Consider the following 24,392-nt stretch of genomic DNA (forward strand, 5'->3'; position numbering starts at 1 on the left):
CCATCCGTATTTGTAAAAGAAGAATAATTTTTTCATTACGTTTTTTCATGGTAACGAACCAGAGAGGGTTGACCCTGTTTGCGTGAAAAGTTTGACTTCCAAAAAAAACTTTAATTTTCCGGTATTTATTCGATTCACAGAACGCGGCCCGGTCTGATACGCATCTGCTCATTCTTTCTTGAATTTGAGTTTAAGTTTTGCGACCCATGTGTAGAGTAAATAATGAATTCATTGCAGTTCCTCTGTTGGTTTCACCTGGCTTGCATTTCAATTCAGTAACACATAAATAGGCTTTTAGGGCCTAAACAAATCACTCGCGCCCATTAGTTAGCTCTAAGATTAAAATAAAATTCTTTTTAATGTGTCTATCACAACTCCTTAAAAGTTTTACTATAAATCACCTTTTATATATATATAACGACAAAACATGGTCCCAAAAGAATTTTTCATACATCCTTATCATGAATTTCATTACCAGAGCGGTAACATAATTTTAACCATAAATTCTCAACGCATGGTCCACGGGCCAAATGTGGCTCTGAAGAGTCATATGAAGTGGCCCGCGACCTCAAACTTAATTTTGTAGAAATGATCTAAGCGATCACTTAAACACACAGTTCGAGATCACTTAAGGGACCCACGACACAGTCCCAGATTGGGACCCACGACACAGTCCTAGATTACTCAAGTGACCCGCAGGGCATTTACAGATCACGCAAGTGACCCGCAGGGCATTTACAGATCACGCAAGTGACCCGCAGGGCATTTACAGATCACGCAAGTGACCCGCAGGGCATTTACAGATCACGCAAGTGACCCGCAGTGCAATTTCACAACACACTAGAGGCTTGCTGCACATTCCCAGATCACTCACGTTATCCGTGGCATATTTACAGCTCAGTTCATTAACTCTCGACACAGTTCTAAGTCACTTAAATGATACACGGGGTACATTTTTGGATCACTTTAGTGGCCCATGGAACATTTACAGATCACTTAAGTGGCCCATGGAACATTTACAGATCACGTAAGTGGCCTGCGATACTGTTCCAGATCATTTAAGTGCGCCCCCCCCCCCCGATATGTTTCCAAACCAATGAATTGACCCGCAATCTCATAAAAGTTGAGCACTTTTGCTTTAGGTACGCTGAACCGAGAATGTCCGTGAGGATGGTATACATGGTCCACAAGGAGACGTAATAAAATTATTCACCCGTTGTGAAATTGATATTAGCGATATCCATATGGGTTGTACACATCATCGAGGAGAATGCGGAAAATTGCGATGCTAAATACGGGACATCACTAAATTTTGCCAAAAATTGAAATTCGTTTTTTTTAAGTGTGATTCGCCAATTACTGCTAAAATTACTGAAAGTTGTGGAAATAAAGGACTGCCGCAAATCGAACAGTAAACAAAAATGTATTTCACCAAAAAAATATTTAAATGATATGACCATATTTCATTGGGAAAACTTCGGTAAATTGAGATTTTAAATAATAATCCTTAAAATACGGGACATCGCCAATCGCCATCAAAAATATTGTCAGAAATAACCATGATCAACAATCCTGATTAAAACTCCGAAAAAAATTCCGGACAAAACGTTAAACCTGACAAATATGTGAGATGAATATTTCTGACTTATGTCAGAATTATCATAATGTACGTATCATAATTGATGTTACGAAAACACTGTGTGTATTCAGGACTTTATAAATTCAAATATAAGTACTATTGAAAAAACAGGGTTCAAATGCATAAACAAAAAAAAAATCGGAACCACGAAAATTACAGAAATGTCACGTAATACGGGACACAAGCGGCCCGTCAAATTGCTTCAGACATTTTACTGGCCCTTGTTTTCAGAAGGGTTGAGGGAACACTGCTTTACACGATAAAATGAGACGGAATATCATTATGAAATTGAAATTATTGATCGCTCGACATCAAGCGAGTGTTAATTCGATTATCCGCTCGGATATATATCGGCTGTACAAAGACCATATCACCATTATCATTAAAATTTAATTAGAATCAACACGTTCCGTAATAAATTTCGACTGATTCTCAACGATGACACATTTACGCTATTAAATTAACCATCTCTGGAACGCTGTAATTGAATCATGAATTAATGAGATTCCTTTTAGATCCGAAAGACTATAAAACTATTAATTTTTAATCAGTAAACAATAAATTCAAAGTAATTAGAATTTTGTAGAAATAAACTGAGTATTACCATTATTTTACATCAAAGTTGAAAAAAATTACGCATTATACATTTTTTGTCATTTATAAATGACCATGAATATTGTCCAGTCACAGAGTGTGAGTCAATTTTATGATTCAAGACTATTACTAATATCCAACAGAGAGAGAGGGGCTTTGTGATGGTCACGCAACATGCTTCCACATGGCATGTCGCGTAATTCCTCCGCTGACCGTATGCTGTTCGATTAGTATGTATTGCTATACACATAGCGCCTATTATATCAATTATAAAATAATAGTCATATCATTAAACTGATGATGATGTAGGGTGTGACGGTCTGCTGTGAGCTAGTAATGTCGCGGACATGCTAGGCATACCGTTAAAAGCTTTCTTTTTTCCCCCTCCTAGGCCGATTAAATTGATATACAGAGTGTCCTGTGAGTGCTAATGCGGCCTTTATCTCATCAATCGTTCGTCGTAGAGGTATGACTTCAGTTTAAAATATGCTCTAAATGTATTCAGAGATCATCCTATACCAGTTTTGAGAATGAAAATAGTGCGTAAAAAGATTAAAAAATAAAAATTTTATACCGTCCCCCATCCCCCTCTGCTCCAACTACCAATTGAAGTTATTGCCCTGTCTCTTTTGAGCCTATCAGAAAAAGTTCCACGTTTCTATGAGCAATATTCACTGAGATATTTTGATTCAAAAATGGGAGAAAAGTTTAAAATAACGGAAGTAAGAGCTCGTTATGCCGTTTTCTTTCTGACTGGAAGTTATAGGACAGGGGGGCCGTGTAAAAATGTCGATTTTTATTTTTTGTAACACTGTATTTTCATTCTCAAAACTGTACAGGGTAATTTTTGAATACATTTTGAGTATTTTTTAAATTTGGAGCCATACCTGTACCACGAACGGTTGGTGAGATAAAGGCCGAATTAGGACTTACAAGTAGGGTGACCAGTCTGAAGGACATTTTTAAACTCTCATTTGGTGGGCATTACAGCATAAAATTGCAAACTAATACAAATACAAATACAAATACAACGCCACAACAGGCAAAATGCCCAACGAGGTGGCTGATAAGAACTAACAATGCATTACGAAAATATCATTACACAACACGCAAGAACGAGTAAAACATCAGGATAATGGGAGCTATGGTTGCTAGACGTCCCGTATTTACATGATTGAAAGGCGTATGCCATGAAGGGTGAGATGCTATACGTTACGTTATATACGCGTAAATTACTGGGTGGGAGGGGGAGGGGACGGGGGGGGGGAGTCCTTAGTACTTACTACTTAAGTACTTAGTCTGATATTCTAACGTCTATGTTTCTACGAACAGTCGACCTTTCGTTTACGAACTCACTAATTCGTTCAGGAAGTCCGTTAGTAAACAGAAATAGTTTTTTCCCGCATAGGAATCAATGTAAAATTGATTAAAAGGACCAAAGGACTCCGAATGTTTTTCAGTGTGAACTTTCATAGCAGTGCTTTATGCTCAGGTGCATAGGGTAAAACTGATTGAAATCATTAGACTAACACTGAAAACGCTTTTCCCCAGAAGATACAATCCCAACACGAGATAACGGGCTTATATCCGACTTCGGTGGTGGCGACATCGATTTATGTCTGTTTCACCAAAATATGCTCTCATATCCACACATTTTTCAAGCCTCCACTCAAATTATATTGCCCACTTTTACTTCATGCCCACTCTACTTACGACTTCGAATGAAAAAAAAAAGTACGATATACTCTGATTACTTAAGTAAGAAAAACGGCATGCCATGTAACAAACATTATTATACATTAGAGTGAGTGAGAGAGAGATAGATGGCTTTTTCTCAGCCCGAGATATCAAGGAAACAGTTATTTTCCGGATATTTTGCTGAGGTGAACTCGGAAAGAAGGCATCACGTCTCCACCATACTTCAGCGCCTCACGCCACAGTGCGTGAAATAAGGAAGGCAGGGACATGTCTCCAGTGGTGTAGATGGTAGCATGCTTGCCCGGTATGCAAGAGGGCCTGGGTTCGTGTTCCGGCGGAGACGTGATGACTTTTCTTTCCGAGTTCACTTCGGCAAAATATCCGGAAAATAACTGCTTCCCTGATTATTATACAGAACATCGAAAAGAATTATTTTTTCACAAAAGTAATTATAATTTTGCAACATCGTCTCATATTACGATTTGCTTTTTTTATGGAATCTTGTTCTCTAGTGGCACATTCGTCTACGGAATTTCTAACGAATCGGAACATGCCGGAAAGAGAATGTGTGTTCTGAGTGTATGCTTGGCCCTAACGTATTTATGTTGTCGAGTTGCGCTTGTTTCGTGTTCATGCTGCTATCTGGCTTCAGTTTTCTGAAATAAAGATGGAAATGCTTGAATTTTCATGTTTTGTCAGTATCGTGTTGTAGGTCTGCCTGCTCTCAGCGGAGAGACTTTTTCAAATGGCAGGCCGGCTCACATTCGTGCTTCGAAAATGGAAAACCGCAGAAAACCAACTTCAGCCGACCACCACTGTGCTGTCAACGGGGTTCGAAACCTGGATCCTCAGGACGAGGGTCCAGCACGATGCTGACACGACTGCACAGCGGTCAGAATATCGGTAGCAATCTCCGCGGAATTATGAAGTACGTGAGTAGGGAACACCAAACTCCCAGAATAGTCCCATTTGAATTCAAGAACCGCAGAAAAGTTGGTAAAGAGCAGCAAAAGTGACGGAAAAGAGCTCCCACCTGAAACGCGTTCTACTGGCATTTTTTTTTATGCTGTTTTTTTCCCAACATTTCTCCGGTTTTTCTTTGTACTCAAATTTCTCAACGAATATTACACTCAGAAACTTTTTTGTTGGCCTCTGGAGAGAGAAGGCAATACCACCCTTGCAATATGGATGATGTATCTGAGGTGTGCACGTTAGATACGCACAAACAGTATAATGCAAGTTTAAGAAACTTTTTCTAATTAGAAGTATGCCTTTGGTATTAACTGTTTGTCACTAATTTGCGGTGCGTGCTGTTAGTTATGCACCCTGCATGCTCACTCAAAATAAAAACACAGAATTTCGTTGAATAAATTTCTTTATATATCCACCATCATAATACTATAATACATATACAAGGGGAATAAGTAGAGATAGAGAGAGAGAGAGAGAGAGAGAGTGAGAGAACACAACAAAATGGCTACAAAAGTATTGCTTTGTTTTCCACATTAAAACCCGCAAAATATACAAAATTTCTATTTAAATATGGGAAAAAAGAATTGTAATTATAAAAATGTACAATTGTTATTACATACACACACACAAATATGTATAAAAAATGTTCGATAATATCTTCTATGTCAGAAGTGTACAAACTTCTCAGTCCGCGAGCCAGGTATGAGGTATTTCTGATGCTCGAGGGCTGGAAATGTGCATATATAAGGTGACCATATGACCTGTAATATTACGGGATATCCCAGTAATTTTCATCGTCTCAACTTTTTCATAGAATGTCCCATTTTTCCCCTTATTTTTTCAACGAGGTTTACTTGAATTTTTCAAAAAAATGAATTAAAAAAATTATTTTCATAGCATAATTTCGACATTTTTTTTTTGGCTGTATTTGATAACTTGTAAAGTTAGGCAATTTTTTTTTGTTGAAATTGGCAACTCTTTACTTTCCTCTAACAATTTTTCCGGTTGCAATTCGTAACTTTACTCACATTTGATAATTTTTTTGGCTACAATTGGACAGTTTACTTGACTTCAGGAATTTTTTTGGCTGTGATTGGCAACTGTAATTAATTTAATTAATTAATTAACTTAACTTGCCTTTGACAATTTTTTTGATACAACTGAGAAATTGTACTTGATAATGTTTTGAGGATATCGCCACGATAAAATTGGTAATATCCCGGTTTATCCTGATTCCCCCCCCCCCATTTTTATAAAACAAATATGGTTAGAAGGAAACATTTTATTTTCTGGATATTATGATGAGGTGAACTCGGAAAGAAAAATCACCTTCTCTGCCGGGACTCGAACCCAGGCCCTCTTGATACCGGGCAAGCATGCTATTAAAAAAAAGCTATCTATTTCTCTAAATATAGTTAGCCTAGGTATTTTATCGTTTTGTGTGCATTGATACTCTCTACCGGAAAAATTTTCGCTGGCCGTATAGAACCACTTGGTGGGCCACACTTGGCTCGCTTCCAAGAGATTGTGCACTTCTGCTCTATGCCAATGTAATTTATGTATCGAAGGCACATAATTTACCACAATTAAGCAAATCAAACAAAACGCAAACATAATTGCACGGTTACAAATACTCCATGATTGTCTCTTTTCATGTCGAGATATGCGCCATTCTATGAGTTTTATAGGTTATTTTCATATGTACAACTTCAATGTTATCACTGGACATTGAAAAATTATCCATTGTTGAGAGATGGACAATGAATTGTTCGATGAATAGTTTATCCACACGGACGGTTTTGTGTCTCGAATTTGTGTGATCGATGTATTTTATTTTGATCGATAACACCACCAGGACTAGTATCTATCATCTTGGGCAAATTTATCCAGTGTGCAAAGGATTCCCTTTTTTTTCGGGCAAATTTTTTGCCTGGACTGGCACTCTTTGTGTTTCTGGAGGTGTGAAGTCTTTGCAGTTGTGGGATCGATTCACTTTGTGGCGAGCGGCGTTCCGTAGCTCTGTGAGCTGCAAGACGGAAGTACCAATGGGCTGCTGCTAGAGAAATGTGAGCTCATGATTCCACCCATACCTTTAATGGAAATAAAACAACATTATTTACATGGAAATGTATGTACTTTCAATGATAAACATCGAGTATCCGCTGCTAACTTTGCTGTTTGAAATGGTGTCCTGAGCGATCATGATAAATCTAATCGTACTCTGCGAGACTAAATGTCTCCATTCTTCACAATCTTTTCGTGATATTGAGCGACTTTCTTTTATTACGCAGTAGACGTCGCTTATTGGAATCATGGCTAATATTATAATTCGGGCATTATTATCACTCAGTACTCTACGGATCTATAGGTATACCATAAATTCGTAAATAGTTAAAAAAAATCATAATAGTTCGAGGAATTTTTACATTAGAATGCAGTTTGCGAAATAATTATTTTCAGGAAGGGTGATTTTTTTAGGTACAGAAAAAAAAAACTTGGTTTTTAAACTTTTGTCGGTAGAGGGAGATGCAAATCACTGGAAATAATACAAATCACAGTCCTATAATAGGCTGGGTGTACGATTAGCAGCTTATTTCTAAATTTCCCTGGCGCTTACATTTTTATTGTAATGTTGACATTAGCGGATAATGAATAGAATTAGCAACTTCACTATTGGTGAAGTTGTTTTGCCTCAGCCACGAATCGACGGCTGAAGCTTCACAATACAATACAATACAAATACAACGCCACAACAAGCAAATTGCCCAACGAGGTGGCTGACTTAACAAGATCATGGATACTCGAGCCATTTTTTGGAGACCCTACCTACTACTGCTACACCAAACATGCACCCCCCCCCCGTGGAACCCCCAACGAATCGGTACATGCGGGAATGTGCGTGTACGTGTAGTGAAACCTGACGTGAAGTTTTTTGTTTCTCTGTAATGCTTGTTATGCGTAGTGCTGCCATCTGCTACCAGTTTTTCTAACTATGAGTGAAGTGTTATGATTGAATGATTTATTGTTGTAGGACTGTTGCTCTCTTGTTGGCGAGACTTTTCAACGGGGAGATCGGCTCGCATTTGCGCCTTGAAGTTGGGAACCACAGAAAACCAACTTCAGCCGACCACCACTGTGGGGTTCGTACCCGGATCCTCGCATCGCGAGTCCGTCACTATAACCATATGACCACCACAGCGGCCCGTTTACGAACGTTTCATACACAGAAGAGATTGAAGAAAGGATTTTTTTTTATGGAATTATATGTTTTCTTTCGTGCAGCATCCTCTGTGGACGAAAATGTTTTTTCTGCAACAAAACAAAATCTCTCTTCGCGAGAATGACTTTTTCGCAAACCACGTTCAAATGTACCAATTCCTTCAATTTTTATGAATTTTTGAACTATTTAAAAATTTATGGGATTTTGGCTGTCATCTATCGGAAATTTTTTAAACTTCTCTGGTGAAAAACAATAACAGGTGACGAACAAAAACAATTTTTTCAATTGCATCTTAATACGTAGTTTCTTTATTATTTTGAATTTTTTTACTTACCCTGTGTAAATGATATTTAAGATATTTGTTATCATTATTATAAATAATATACAGTTAAATTAAATAATATGGATTGTTAAGTTTTTATCTACGGCACCCCCGCCACATGAGTGAATGTTCGTAGCTAAATTTAGATTGTAACCTAAAAGAAGTTATGCTTAAACGCTACAAACCGTTATGCCCGTTCTTTAATTCCCAATTAGAAAGTTGTTGTTCTGTCTCGCCTGAGAGACCACTAAAAAAAAGTAGTTCCAATTTTTTAAGTCTCTAATATTTTCTTGTTCGCCGAAAATATTCGAATTCACAACTCGGAGAAAAGTTGGGGAAGAACAGCCTAAATGAAGGAAAAGAGCGTTGTCCGTTAGTTTTTTCTGTTCTTTCATAACTTTTCTCCGATTTTTGAATTCAAATGTCTTAGCGAATATTGTACTTAGAAACATGGAATTTTTTTCTGTTGGCCTTATGTGGTTGGTACAGGGCAACAACTTTCTAATAAGAAGTTAGAGGAAGAGGTCACCATATAAAAATTTAGATTTTTTTTTTATTTTGTCACACACTGTAATTTCACTCTCAAAACTTGTACAAGGTAATTTTTGAACGCCATTGGAGCATTTTTTGAATTATAATCATACCTACGACTGACGGTTGATGAGATAAAGCACGCATTAGCATTTAAAATACATCCTGTGTATACAATCTCCCCTCATGCTGATAGGACCTGGCACCTGGTCGGACCAATGTGACTCGAAGGGCTCACACTGGCCAACAAGCCAACGAGGGAAGACGTGGTCCAGGACCTGGCCCGGCCACGGAGGAGGGCTCGCCCGAGCCAACAAGCCAATGAGGGAAAACGTGGTTCAGGACCTGACGCTTGGCCACAGAGAAAAACAAGGGGCTCAGTGAAACTAAAAGGGACATCAGAAGAGCTCTTCACAACACACAGTGTTTAGCAATGAGGCACAAATATACGAGCTGATCTTCCCATAAGTCTCATCACGGAGAGCAACAGGCCTACAACGGTACATATCTTCAATCATTAAACTTCACTCATGGTTCGAAAAATAGAGGCCAGCACTATAACAAGCATTATGGGGATAGGATGGACCATGAACTTTTAGTACACCGCCAATCAACCGCTTTTACAAGGGGACACCAGTATCGATTGGTGAGGGACAATGCAAGGTTATGGTGTCGCAGGGAATTTTTCTCTAATAGGGTTGTTAATAAATGGAATAGCTTACCCCCGGAGGTAGTAAATTGTAACACAATTGACACGTTTAAAAAGAAATACGATAAACATGTTGGGGTAAATCGAGAAGCTCTATCCATTCTTAGAATAAGACAACCATAAGTATTCTTTATGGGCATTGTATAATATTTTATCATGTGTATATATTGTTTATAATTTGTGTTAATTGCATTTTTAATGGGGTTGCTGTATTTTTGAAACATATGACATCCATATTTTTATGGGCATCTTTTTATCAGCCACCTCGTTGGGCATTTTGCCTGTTGTGGCGTTGTATTTGTATTTGTATTTGTATTTGTATTATATTACACAGAAGCAAACTTCACGTTCGGTTCACAATCCAACATGTACCGATTCGTTAGAAGTTCCACAGAGGAATATGGACGAGGTTAATGTGTGGTCTAATAGTAACAGTGTTCGGCAAGGGGCCATTCAAGTATTACGTAAGCAGATTTTCAGCCATTTTTGATCCCCCCCTTATCAGCAAAACTCAGCAAAACACTGACCCCCCCCCCCCCCGTCAGCAAAATTTCGTCAGCAGCTTAAAATATTTCATATCTTCAAAAAGGGGTGGTTGATGACGTAAGCAATCTTCAAACCCCCCTTGTCAGCAAATCCGAAACCCCCCCCCCCGATGCTGACGTAATACTTGAATGACTCCTAATGTAAAACAATGAGTTGATTATTTTCTTAACGAAGCGCACGCGCACTTCCTTATATCTCTCCTAGGACCTCAAGAGGTCCGCGAACCCCTGGTCAAGAGCCACTATACTGGAGCTTCAATCAAGAAATATATGAAGAACAGCGGCTAAAGAGTCCCAGCTAGAGACCTATGTCCCTTCCTGTGACTGCCACAATACAGCCATCTTTTGCTGCTAGGACCTGTTAGTAAGAGTCGTCTTAACGCATGGGCCCACCCGGACACCGCCCTGGGTTGGGGGGAATGAGAGACCCGGTACTCTCAATTTCGAAAGAAAGAATCTGAATTTCTAGACAGGTACTTCCAGTCAGGTGCGGGGGGGGGGGGTGACTCAGTAAATCACTTTTCCCAGGGGCTCCTTATTCAGTTAAGACGGCCCTGCTGATAGTCAGGGAACGAAGAATTTCCATACTTTGTAAGAATGAAGTCTGTTTCTAAACATAGAGGATCTCGACAGGTCCCGGCACTCTAGTAAGAGAAGGACCTCCGTACAAAACATTCTTCAAAAAGAGCCTTTAGGGGGCCCATAAAAAGTGTTTAATCCCGAGGTCTCTGAACTCGTTAAGACATAATATTTCATTATGCTATTAATTTTCGTTTAAAAAATAAAATTTAAAATTCAGTTTGGATTTTGGTGATACCTCCAAGCGTGACGTAATCATAACGGGTCACAAACAGCCCGAGGCTCGATCTCTCCAAATAAAAACGGGCCGCAACGCGCAATTCCCTAAAAGGCAACGTCATAAAAATCTCGTTATAATGAAATTCCTCGTCTCCAATTTTAATTTCACACAAGCGACGCTATTATTATTAAAATGGCGAGAACGGTAAATAAAAATATTTTTATTACTTCCGATGGAAAAGGATCCAATTTTTATTTGATAATTAAATTCACTTCTTTTAAAAAAAAAATTTAATTTTGGAATCGATTAAGTACTCACCATTGAAGACGTGATTGGCTGTGGCCACCGAAGGCGTCGCTGAAGACAAATACCCATTCACTGGAGGCGGAGGTGGCGGATAATAGGAACTCGATCCACTGTGGGGAGTCGAACCACTCGAACTGTATCCTGATGTACAAGCTCTGGGCGAATCGCTGCCGTCGTGTCGGCCGGAGTATTCTTTTGGAATAGAGATAAAATAATTATTATATAGAATAATTTTAACTATTTAAATAACACAGAGAATAAAATAGTCAAAATAATGTTTGAGATAAGAATTTGAGAGATTTTCAGTCGAACTTGAATTCATCACACTTTGAACCACTTCAACCCACAAATGAACTTGAACCCACAAATACAGGCCGTCCCATAAATTTGGACGGATTTTAAAAAAATCAACAAATTGAGACGAACTGGGCTGCAATTTGTGCCCTTTTAGACGTGTCAAGGTGTTGGAAATTTTTTTTATACATAACAAAAGATAATAAAGGTAATTCTCACCGATAGGTAGCGTCACGTTAACAAAAAATGCAGTGCAAGCATTTGGACTTTCACTTGAGAATTTTATTCATTTTATGCGGCGTGTCCACCCCTAGAGATAGGAGGCCTCCGTACGCTACTCGTGACGTCAGGCAAGTAGTCCATTTTGCATCAAGAATATTCAAGAAAAAAATTCCCTGCTCGTGTCCCAGTATCATGGTTGTGCAGAAAAGAAATGATCGGGCTAAGAATTGGCGATTTCTATGCCCCACATCCCATCACATGCGGAATTTGTGAGCTAACCCAAGAAGATTCTACGCCAAAATAAGAAGCGAAATAGGATGCTGTCGAGATCTCTGCTTTTTCGACTACGGCATGGTGTACGCAAGTGTACAGTGACACCTCTGCTAACGAAGACAATTCGTTCTTTAACCACGTTCGTTAGCCGAAACGCGATTACCCATAGGTTGCTATGTTAAATCGTTTAATTCGTTCTAAGAGAATCCCCAAAAATTTTCAAAGATAAGTTTTTAAAACACCAAGGAGCGCTCTCAAAAACTGACCGAAGGCTAAAATGAACAGCATAAACATTAGGTCAACGAGAATTTAAAGGAAGATGAAATACCGAGGATCTTATTTTACATCACGCAATCCAATCGACGGTTGGAATCTACAACCAGCTATAGCTAATGCTACTTAAGATGGTGTAGACACGGCTTAGTTAGTCGAGTTCGGTGATGATTGACGCTAAAATTCAGCTCGTGAAGCTGCTATTCTATGATAGCGCATGCATCCACATTAACGGAAATGTTCGTTAGCCGAGGCAGAAAAATTACGAAAAAAGTCTTCAGCCGAAAATTTCGTAAGTCGAGGCGTTTGTTAGCCGAGGTATGTAAATGGTTCCCCCCCCCCCCCCCGATGTACCGTAGGATTTTCTCGCGTGATAATCGCCACCTAACATGCGATTCAAGGCACAAAAACACAAAAAACAATATTTTCTCCATGTCTTCTGGACCTTCCCATGTCCATAAAAGTAACATTAAAATTAAAAACAAAAAAAATTGAACTTTATTCTTTCTTAAAAATTGGTGATTTAAAAAAAATTAAATTTATGACATTAGTGCTGAAATGAATGGAATTTTTGTTTCGTGAATCAAAAGTTTGGAATCTCACACCTTCAGGGGAGAAAAAAATCTAGTGCTTTCATGAACGATAATCAATAAAACTAATGTTCCCAACACTGACCGTTAAAAAGAAACAGTAAAAGAGCAGGTGAGTGACCACGAGAGCAATTGAGTGGTTCACTGAGTCTGTGAGCAAGGAAGTGAGTGAGCGATGAAAGAGCAAAAGAGTAAGCGAGCAGATAAGTGACTGAGTAAGTGACCTCAAGAACGGACAACGGAGTGACATGTTAAACGAGTGAATTAATAAGTGATTAACCGAGTCATTCAGCAAGTGAGTGAGTGACCCACCGAATGAGCGAGTGTATGGATGAACGAAGGAAATATAAATGCTTATGGTCATTTTTGTCGCACCACGGTCATTTTTCACACGAGGGCTAGTTAGACCGGGACCTAAAATTTATTACCGATTCCGAACGGTAGCCTGTTTTATACTCAAACATCGACACCTCTAAACATTCTTTGTTACTTTAGGCGAGTATATCTTATCGTCCTGGGCTACCGTGCCCTGGGAATATAAATGAGCAAGTGAGTGGCCGCAAGAGGGAACGAAAGCGCGATGGAATGAATAAATGGGACGATTATTTTCCCGTCTCTCCTCATCTTCTCAATTATTAACATTAAAGCCCCAGCCCTTAATTTATATATATGTATTTTTAATGTAAAATTAGAAAAGTTGTTTTTGCAACAAGGAAACGCTATTTTAAGAAAATACTAAAAAAGGATTCTTCCGAACAATATTTTTAGGATTTTTGTATCTAAATTTTAAACTGCTGGGATTTTTCTCCCACGATCCCCCCAACTAACTGGAAATGAAATATTGAAAGATAAAACACAAGGAAAAATTCTGAAGGAAAAAGGAAAAACAAGGAGCCTCCAATGTCATGGAAAAACGCTCTCCACAACAATTCCAGTGAGGAAAATTCATAACCAGCCGCAAAAGAAATGCCAAAGCGAAAAAAGATCAACAAGGAGTCAGGTCAACAGGAAAATAGATTTCCTTGCTGACCCAAGACCTCTGGATGGAGATAGGGTCTGGATCAACCCTAGCACAAACTCAAACCATACATGCTCAAAACCCATGGACCAGAGGGGGGGGGGGGGAACGCTCAATGTCGGAGTCGTCTGATGTGGTCCATCACCTCAAACTTAATTTTGCACATGATCGGCACATCTAAGCAGCACGTTATCGAATCACTTAAGTGACTTGTGACACGTTTCCAGATCACTTGCATGAACAGCGCCACTGTTCCAGAGCACTTATGCGGCTGGCGGCCCATTTCCAGTTCACAGAAATGACCAGAGGAATGTGATCTGGGAAGCAGTTCGGTTCTAGAGAAATTGAGCATCCCGTGGCTCATACACACATCACTTAAATGGTTCGTGGGCCATTTCAGATCACTAAAGTGATCAGCGCTACAGTTCCAGAGCACTCAAGGTGCCTGTGGAACATTTCAACGATTGCTTGAGGGACCAGCGGCATATTTACAGATAACATGAGCGATCTGCAGCACAGTCCCAGAGCACCTAAGCAGCCACGGCACATATCTAGATCACAGAAGTGACGCGCGGACTCAAGGGACCAACGGCACAAGCGACCAACGGGACATTTCCAGATCGCAGAAGTAGCCCGCGGATCATTTCCAGAGCACTTACGCGACCAGCGGCTCAGCTCTAGAGCAATTAAGCGGCCCGTGACACATTCACAGATCACTTAAGTGATTCGTGGAACATTTCGAGATCACTTAAGTGATCAGTGCCACATTTCCAGAGCACTTAAATGATCAGTGCCACATTTTCAGAGCACTTAAGTGGCCCGAAGCATATTTAAAGATCACAGAAATCGCCCGAAGCATATTTAGATATCACACAAGTGTCCCGAAGTATATTTAGAGATTACAGAAGTGGCCCACGACACTTTTTCCATATCAGTAAAGTGGCCCGCACTTTCCAAAAGGTTGACCACCTTTCAACTAAACCGAAAACGAAATGATAATCTCGTTCCCGGACTCCCCTGGGCAAGATCATCAACCTCCCTTTGTGGGGGGGACATAAAAACATGAACATAACCATTAGGAATCAGCTCTACGTAAAAATATACCTATAAAGTCCCAGTAAAAATAATCCCAGGGAACAAACAATACTCCTAATAACAACCAAGAGAGAGAGAAATTGTTCAAAAAACTGGAGAAAAAACAAAAAAACGAGCAATTTAGGATAAAATGAAGAAATATCGCGTCGAGAAAATAAGTAAATAAACTAAAAAAAAAAAACGAGAAAAGACGAGAAAACCAATTATCCTATTCGACCTCGGCACAAGGGATATTCATCTCCTTATTTATCCAGTAAAAATATTTCTTCATTTAACCTGGAAAATTGACCTGGAAATTTATTTATTTATTTATTTTTCTACCCATTTCCATAGGGACCTATAGCGGGAAAGAGTTTTCAACGTCGCGTGTATAGTTCGTATATACATTGATGTATGTGAGATGGTCCGGGAATTTCCTACTTTTTTTTGTTATCCAGGATAAACAATTGATGCCCCCCTTCCCCCTCTTCCTCTCCTCCATTTTCTCTCCTTTATTTACTGTATCCAGGTTTGAATGTGATTCCCACGTGGGCCATGGGGATGCGCTCCATCTCTCGCCTCATCTTCCCACCGGCGGGCGATGCAACAGTTTTTTTATTAAAAATAATGCGAATTACAAGTCTTTTGTGTAAATGTATCCGATGGAAAATGTATCCGAGGAAAATCCTATACGGAGAAAGCTCCCGGATCAGACGCCATTTCTCTTGTACCCCAAGGAAAGGAACGGAAAAAAAGGAGAAGGAAAAAAAATTGCGTGATGGGATATTTTTAAAAGGAAAACCTTGTTTCATCAATTTGCATCTCGTGAAATGTCACGCGTATCCCTCCTTTTTTATACTTATTTTCGCTGCTTATTTTATTACCTGGATGGTGTCGTAATGATGCGGAGTGAAGATGGGGGTTTCTCCTCCGAAATGCGTAGGAAGGTTAAGATACCCTCTTTTAAAATACCGGCTGGTTCTAATTGAAGTTATTTCTATTTTATGAGACTTCTGGAAAAGATGGAACGAAATTCGCCCGATTTGGGGAAAACATAAATGAAAGATAGTTCTATAAATGGCCGATAGGGTGAATAGGTCTCTTGAATAAAAGTGATAATTGGCGAAATTTGTAATTTTGTGAGAGTATTGAAGGTTCTTTAATATAGAGCAGCGGTTTTCAACCTTTTTTTGACTCGCGGAGCACCTTTTAAATAAAAAAAAGTTCTATGGCGGAGCCCCGTAGGCCAATTTTTGAATTGTTCATCAAAGTTGCCGATTTATTTTTACTATTTAAAAATATTTATAATTATTTTTTTTAATTTTACTGTTTTTTTTTCTATTTACTTCGAGCGGCCGCGGAGCCCCTGGAGAGTACACAAGGAGCCCCAAGGGCTCCGCGGAGCACCGGTTGAGAACCGCTGATATAGAAGGTAATTGTAACTAAAGCTCCCATGTATTCTGAGTAGTTTTTCTCAGAAACTGCTTATCCGGATACAGCCAAATTTTTCGGATTTCTTAATGAGACCATAGGGGGAGAGATATTTATGAAATAAATAAAAAAACAAATAGTTTAATTTTCAACCACCAGGTGAAAATTTGATTTTTTTTGTATTGACTTTTACATTTTCCCATGATCCATATGTAGTTTATACACCAAGTTCCAATGGAATACGTCTACCACAACGGGAGCTATATAGGTCTGAGTAGTTTCAGTACACTGTTCACTGCTCAGACCAATGTAGCAGCAGTGAATAACACTGACTCTGCACTTCGACCTACGTAGCGCTCGTTCTGGAGGACGTATTCCATTGAAACTTTGTATATACGCTACCATAGGAAAATTTAATTAAAAAAAGCGCCACTTTTTCACCTGGTGGTCGAAAAAATAAAGCTACTTTTTTTTTTTAATATTTCATATATCTATCCCTCATCCCTCTGTTTGGACTGAAGTCCATATTTTTCTATTGTTATTAATTTACTTTTTCTGTTATTACTTGCTTTTTGTCCGCTCTGTATGTATATTACCTATTATTATTTGTCGGTATATTATAATGTTTATTCTGTGTCTGCTTATCATTCATTCATTATTTCCCCTTACCTTATATTAACTGTTCTGACACCAACATATGTGCTCCATTATATTCCCAATGTATGGTATATTTTGTAAATATGACTGTAAAATGTGGCAACAATGAATTGCCACTCATTGAAGGACCTACTGGTCAAATCAATAAATTTATTATTATTATTATTATTATTATATCTATCCCTCATCATAAAAATCTATCTGTATTCGAATAAGCAGTTCTCGAGAGAAAGACTTTTCAGAGTACTTGAACTATAATTATAATCACTCCGTATGTGTTGAAATTGACTATTTTGTATTTATGTAATTGTATTTTTGTAATTGACTATTTTGACTATATTGTTTGAGATTATAGGATGATAACAATAAAGAAAGAACATTGTGAATCCGAAACGTGTGTGCATAATGATAATAATGCGATTTATTTATACTTATTATTAACTATTGACGAGATAAAGTTGGCCCAGCTTAATCGGATAACGGATAAAATGATATCCATTTGCATATAATCGGAAGATTTCCTAAACTTTCAAGACAGATATTTTTTTAAAAATTTTAGTTTAAAAAATTCAAAACTTATTTTCCTCGGAAATGACCGAAGTTTTAAAGCAGGTTTTTGCATTCTGATCATAAGCAACGGTATCTATAATGGCGCTGATAAAAAATCTCTAGTATCTAAACTTTCGAGACGGACTGTACTTATCATTGGGATAATTGAAAGAAAAACATGATTGAAATACTTGGGTGAAAATATTATCACAGTAATTTTTAGAAGAAAAATATCGTTGTAATATTTGGAAGAAAAATTTTTGTTCTTCAAATTTTCCCCTCATTCAGCAACGCTTTTGTTTCCACCGACGTGAGAAAAATTTATTTGGTAGAATTTATTATTCATATTTGCGACACCCGAGGGTGTCATAAAATTGTTCAGTCATTTTCTTGTATTTTTTGCTTCAATTATTAACCCCAGAATTCCACGAAAGCCCAAAATGTAGTTATTTACGCCCCCCGTAAATTTTTTTTTAAATTTCCAATCTAAAAAACAATAAATAAAAAAAATTAAATACCGCATGAGATAGTTTGAGATTTTTTAAACGTTAAAAAAATTATTTGTGTAAAATGATAACAAAAATTTGATTTCTTGGATATTTATGATTAAATTTCCGGTAAAAATAAGGATATAAGAAATATTTGTGTAGCAAAAAATATATTTTTGCATTGAAAAAGATTGTAATGTTAACAAAAATTGAATAGAATTCGTAAAACTTAGAATATTGGAAAAAATACCATTGAATAAGGCATGGCTTTTAATAATTTTGCTAAAAATTAATTTTTAAATCTCTATGAAGTCGCGGCTTTGTTTCAGAAAATTACGGTAATTAACATGAGAAAATTGTAACGTCTAGTACAAAGACTGTCTTTCTATAGGTTCGAAGAAGGGTAATATTACGGTAATTAAAATTCAAACAATTATCTAATTCGCTAAAATAGGTTTAAAAATTATTTTAAGCTCATATATTCAAAGGTTTTTAATCAATATTTTTAAATAATGAAAGCATCAATATCTACGAAAATATCGACGAGAAACGATTGAAATGATCCGGAGCGCCAGATCTAACCTAACCGTATCCGGAAAATTCACCGATAGGAAAATTCACTGACAAACAATTCACTGAATGGAAAAATTCACCGACAACAGTTCGACATGGGTGAATGAATGAGTAACTCAATCACTAGGTAGCTCATTCTATCATTCACTTTTTCTCATCAGATCCCTCACTATATCACTTACTTACTCCTTAGGTCACTCACTCGTTCACTAGTTCATTCACTTACTCTCTAAGTCACTCATTTGATCACCAAATCACTCGCTCCATAGGTCACTCAATCACGGTATGACATCACTCACTATGTCACTCGATCACTCCCTCAGAAGGTCGTTCACTCATTTCCTAGGCCACTCGTTTACTCACTAGATCACTCACTTTGTTATTCACTCACTTGGTCACTCATTCTATCACTCACTTTGTTATTCACTCACTTGGTCACACATTCTATCACTTACTTGGTCACACATTCTATCACTCACTTGGTCACACATTCTATCACTTACTTGGTCACACATTCTATCACTCACTTGGTCACTCATTCTATCACTCACTTTGTTATTCACTCACTTGGTCACACATTCTATCACTCACTTGGTCACACATTCTATCACTCACTTGGTCACTCATTCTATCACTCACTTGGTCACACATTCTATCACTCACTTGGTCACTCATTCTATCACTCACTTGGTCACACATTCTATCACTCACTTGGTCACTCATTCTATCACTCACTTTGTTATTCACTCACTTGGTCACTCATTCTATCACTCACTTGGTCACTCATTCTATCACTCACTTTGTTATTCACTCACTTGGTCACTCACTTTGTTATTCACTCACTTGGTCACTCACTTGGTCACTCATTTTATCACTCACTAGGTTGCTCACTCTGTCACTCGTTCACTAACTAACTTGCTCACTCTGTCACCCACTGACTAACTTACCAGATCACTCACTCTGCCACTCTCTCACTCTGTTACTTCCCAAGTCGACTTTTAACGCTTACTCACTAGGTCGCTCACCCTATCACATACTCAATCAGTAGGTCACGCACTCACTCACTAATTCACTCATTCTGTCACTCGCTCACTAGATTATTCAGTCTACCACTATGACACCCACCCACTTACTCACTAGGTGACTTACTCTATCTTTAGGTCACTCATTCACTAACTATTGTATCATTCACTGACTCAGTCGGTCATTCCTCGCTAACTTACTGGCTCACTGACTCGCGTCGAACTGTTGTCGGTGAATTTTCCTGGCAGTGAATTGCATGGTGGGGAATTGTTGTGGTTGAATCTTCTGCAAACTGGACTATTATATCCAATGGCTACAGGTGAAATGGACAACTTCAGTGACGTCAAGGCTTCGCGCGGAGGCTTTCTGCTGTATAAGGTGTTGGTTATGGTAGTCATACTTCAGATAATGAGGATTATTCGTTAGAATTTTAAAAATTACAATTACCGTACATCAGACGGTAGGTAACCTTTTCAGTCTATGACCAGACATTCGGTGTATGTCTGTCGCTCGCAGACCAGAGCTAGAAACTTGCGTATATAGGAATGACTATGACCCGTATTTTACGGGACATTCCTGTAATTTTGGTCGCTCCCCAAAACTTTTTTTTTCTATTAAATGGACCGTATTTTCCACGAGTCTCGCTTGAACTTTTATTCTATACAAAAATCACAAGAATTCAGAATGTTTTCATGAATTATTAATTCATAATTACCGCGTAACTTATGTTACGATAATTATGACATTATCCCAATTAATTATAGTCCTTTAAATGTATTTAAGTCACATATTTGACAAAAAAATATACGCTTTTTTGTGAGTTACTTTTGTAAGTAATGTATTGAACCTCTATAGTAGCCCTCTATTTCCGGTCATTGGCAATTTTTCGGCAATTATAGCGATAGTTTGCATTTTTACAAACTTTTGACAATTTGTGTGACTATAATTGGCAACATTACTTGCCTTCGATAATGTTCCCAATTACCGATGTCTCGTATGTACCTCCCGATTTCCCGTATTTTTATGAAGGAAAATATGGTCAACCTAGTATTTATCGTGGTATGTATTGATATTTTTCTACCGGAACACATTTCTTTCGTGAGACGGAGGTTGTGCACTCCCTGCTGTACTCATAACAAAATGCATGTCCAAATGTAAGCAGTGGCCTATTTATGGGAGGGGACGGGGCTTAGCGGTCTATAACCCAGAGCGGCAAAATTGAGGGATTAATGGCCAAAGAAGTTTGTAGAATGGGAAGAAGGGCGGCAAAATTTGCATAAATCTAAATAAATCCGCATCTGCCCAGACAGCAAGGGTTGACCTGAGTTGTGCTTGGTTTGAAAAAAAAGGAAGAAGGGTTAGTAAGTGTGTGAGCAAAAGAGTGACTTGGAGAGTTTGCAAGCACCAGAGTGAGCAAAAGAGTGACTTGGAGAGTTTGCAAGCACTTGAGTGAGCAAAAGAGTGGCATACAGAGCAAAGAACAAGGACCTGGAGAGTGTGTTAGACCGCGTGAACTCATCTGAATGACCAAAAGAATGACCTAAAGCATATGTAAACATTCAAATGACCGAAAGAGTGACTAATAAAGCAAGGAACAATTTTGGTGAGCGACTAAAAGATTGACCTATAAGGCAAGGAACCATGTCAGTGAGTGACCAAAAGAGTGACCTATAACGTGTTCAATTGACCAAAACATAGTGCAAGCATGTGTGTGTGACCAGAACAGTATGCAAGCACGTGAGTGACCATAAGAGTGACTTATAGAGTCGTGAGCAGCATAGGAGTGATCAAAAGAAAGAGACTCACACTCACATGGTGTACTTGCAGGAGAGGGGGGGGGCAGGGGTTTAAGCGGGTTATAGCACAGAGTGGCGAGTTCGAGGAAAGAGTAGTCAAGAAAATCGGACTAGAATGAGAGAAGGGGCGGCAAAATTCGTGTAGTCCGTAAATGCGCATTTGAATGTAAAGCCGTGTTTTCCTACATAGGAGTAGAACTTTTGCACCGTGTGCAGCGTGAAAATGCCGCTTGGTTAAAAACCGGAAATTCAGGTTTTTTTGACCAATCAGCGATTTCCCGCTGCGCGTGCTTTAGTAACCTGCTCCTAGGAAAACATGGCTTTAGGACAAAATTCCATAAAAGAGCTTTCTTTACCAGATGAATGGTGTTCCTTAGGCATGAAAGGCATGAACGTGCCGTTGAACTGTTGGATGGACGATGAAGACGACGGCGATGACGACGACGATGCCGATGAGGCCCTTGGCGGCTTCGTGTTGGCTACCGGCGAAGAGCTGCTGCAAAAGGCCGAGTAGTTCCTGCTCAGGGCGCAAAGCTGCTCAGCTGCTCTCTGGAGTATGACTTCCTATTTGAGAACACGCAAGAAATTGTTAATATCCGCAATAGCAGTTGTTCCCCCTCCCCGTTTAAGTACTTTGCCGGAAAACGATCGAAATCCTCCCCATTTAAGGATCGACACTTTCACGATCACTTACCTTTGGTAAACGATCTGGATCGCCGAACAGCCTGGGTACGTAATTGCCTAACCTCTGGAATCCGCTTTCTATCGTTGGCTTTGAAAGAGCTGCAATGACGTTAATGAAGAAATCATCAGTGATATGAAGCCTTTTATGATATTTCAACTACCACCACGGTAGTTATCCACCTTTTCTTTTGAGTCATATCAGGCAATTCTGACATTTGTTTGAACTCAAACCAGCGCGATATTAATTGTGAATGAGGTTTTTGATTAAGGTGTCGATCGTGGAAAGAAATATAATTCAAAAAATCTTAATGTTTCAATTTTTTTTTCGAGTACATAATGTATATCCCAGCTTTTTTCTCTCCTTCACAGAATTTTTCCCTGACCTTGCCAAATATTTTACTTTCCCCGATCAATCACTTTAAATTTCCTTTACGATCACAAATATTTAACAGCTTTCCCTGATAATTTCTCAATGAAATCTTTCATTCATCATTCCCTGATTTTTAAAAAATAGTTAACACTTTCCCTGATAATCTTTTATTTCCCTGACTTTTGCCAAATATTTTACTTTTCCCAAATATTTCACTTTCCCCGATCATTTTAAATTTCTTTTACGATCACAAATATTTAACAGCTTTTCCTGATAATTTTTCAATGAAATCTTTCATTCATCAGTTCATTGTGAACGTAAAGGAAATTTAAAATGATCGGGGGAAAGTGAAATATTTGGCAAAAGTCAGGGAAATAAAAGATTGTCAGGGAAAGCTGAAAAATATTTGTGATCGTAAAGGAAATTTAAATTAAAATTTAAATTAAATTATTCACACTTTCATTCAAAAATAGTTAACACTTTCCCTGATCATTTTTGTTATTTCCCTAACTTTTGCAAAATATTTTAAACTTTCCCTGATCATCTTTTATTTCCCTGACTTTTGCCAAATATTTTACTTTTCCCAAATATTTTACTTTCCCCGATCACTTTAAATTTCCTTTACGATCACAAATATTTTTCAGCTTTCCCTGATAATCTTTTATTTCCCTGACTTTTACCAAATATTTCACTTTCCCCGATCATTTTAAATTTCCTTTACGTTCACAAATATTTAACAGCTTTCCCTGATAATTTCTCAGTGAAATCTTTCATTCATCATTCCCTGATTTTTAAAAAATAGTTAACACTTTCCCTGATCATTTTTGTTACTTCCCTAACTTTTGCAAAATATTTTAAACTTTTCATGATCATCTTTTATTTCCCTGACTTTTGCCAAATATTTTACTTTTCCCTGATCAGCTTTTATTTCCCTCACTTGTGCCAAATATTTTACACTTTTCCTGATTATTTTTCATTCCCTGACCTTTGCTAAGTATTTTACACCTTCCCTGATCATTCTCGTATTTACCTGATTTTTAAAAAATACTTTACCTTATCCCTAATCATTTTCGTTACTTCCGCAACTTTTGCAAACATTTTTAAACTTTTCCTGATAATTTTTTTTATTTTCCTGACTACTGTCAAATATTCTACACTGCCCCTTATAATTTTTCATTTCTCAGACTTTTGCCAAATATTTTACACTGTCCCTGATCATCTTTTATTTCCCCGACTTTTGAAAAATATTTTACACTTTTCCTGGTTGTTTTTCATTTCTCGACTTTTACCAAATATTTTGCATTTTCTCTGATCATTTTCTATATTTCCCTAACTTTTATCAAATATTTTGCATTTTCTCTGATCATTTTTTATATTTCCCTAACTTTTATCAAATATTTTGCATTTTCTCTGATCATTTTCTATATTTCCCTAACTTTTGCCAAATATTTCAGACTTTCCCTGATCATTCTTTATTTCCCTGACTTCCCTGGGAACCCTGAAGATTACTGCCATAGAGAATAATGATGAAGCATGTTCTAGTACTCGCGTATTTCACAATTCATACATAGAGTCATAGAATATACTAGAACTTACATTCGTATATGAATCTCCCAGGAGAATTCCTACAGAAATGCTTAGATTTGTAATACAAAGTCACTTCGACAGCTCCAGGCATGATACTGGGTGGTACGTGGACTCTTATCACGTTCGGCGTCACGAGCTGCAACAACGGAAAATGT

General features: G+C 38.1%; 1 protein-coding gene across 1 annotated transcript in view; it reads right to left on the bottom strand.

Annotated features, from left to right (window-relative positions):
* Positions 1–5,368: 5,368 nt before the first annotated feature.
* Positions 5,369–24,392, bottom strand: part of LOC149077200 (transcription factor unc-3-like) — a 66,581-nt gene continuing 47,557 nt past the window's right edge. The window contains exons 10-14 of the mRNA XM_089242754.1: positions 24,247–24,373; positions 22,291–22,379; positions 21,953–22,160; positions 11,348–11,527; positions 5,369–6,993 (exon numbers count right to left, since the gene is read on the bottom strand). Coding sequence (XP_089098880.1) covers positions 6,893–6,993; positions 11,348–11,527; positions 21,953–22,160; positions 22,291–22,379; positions 24,247–24,373 — 705 coding nt within the window. The 3' untranslated portion in view covers positions 5,369–6,892. The remainder of the gene's footprint in view (positions 6,994–11,347; positions 11,528–21,952; positions 22,161–22,290; positions 22,380–24,246; positions 24,374–24,392) is intronic.

Source organism: Pholcus phalangioides, unplaced genomic scaffold, assembly GCF_987345545.1.
Source record: "Pholcus phalangioides strain wild (caught in Gottingen) unplaced genomic scaffold, Ppha-v1.0 ptg000015l_1, whole genome shotgun sequence".
Classification (NCBI taxonomy): domain Eukaryota; kingdom Metazoa; phylum Arthropoda; class Arachnida; order Araneae; family Pholcidae; genus Pholcus; species Pholcus phalangioides.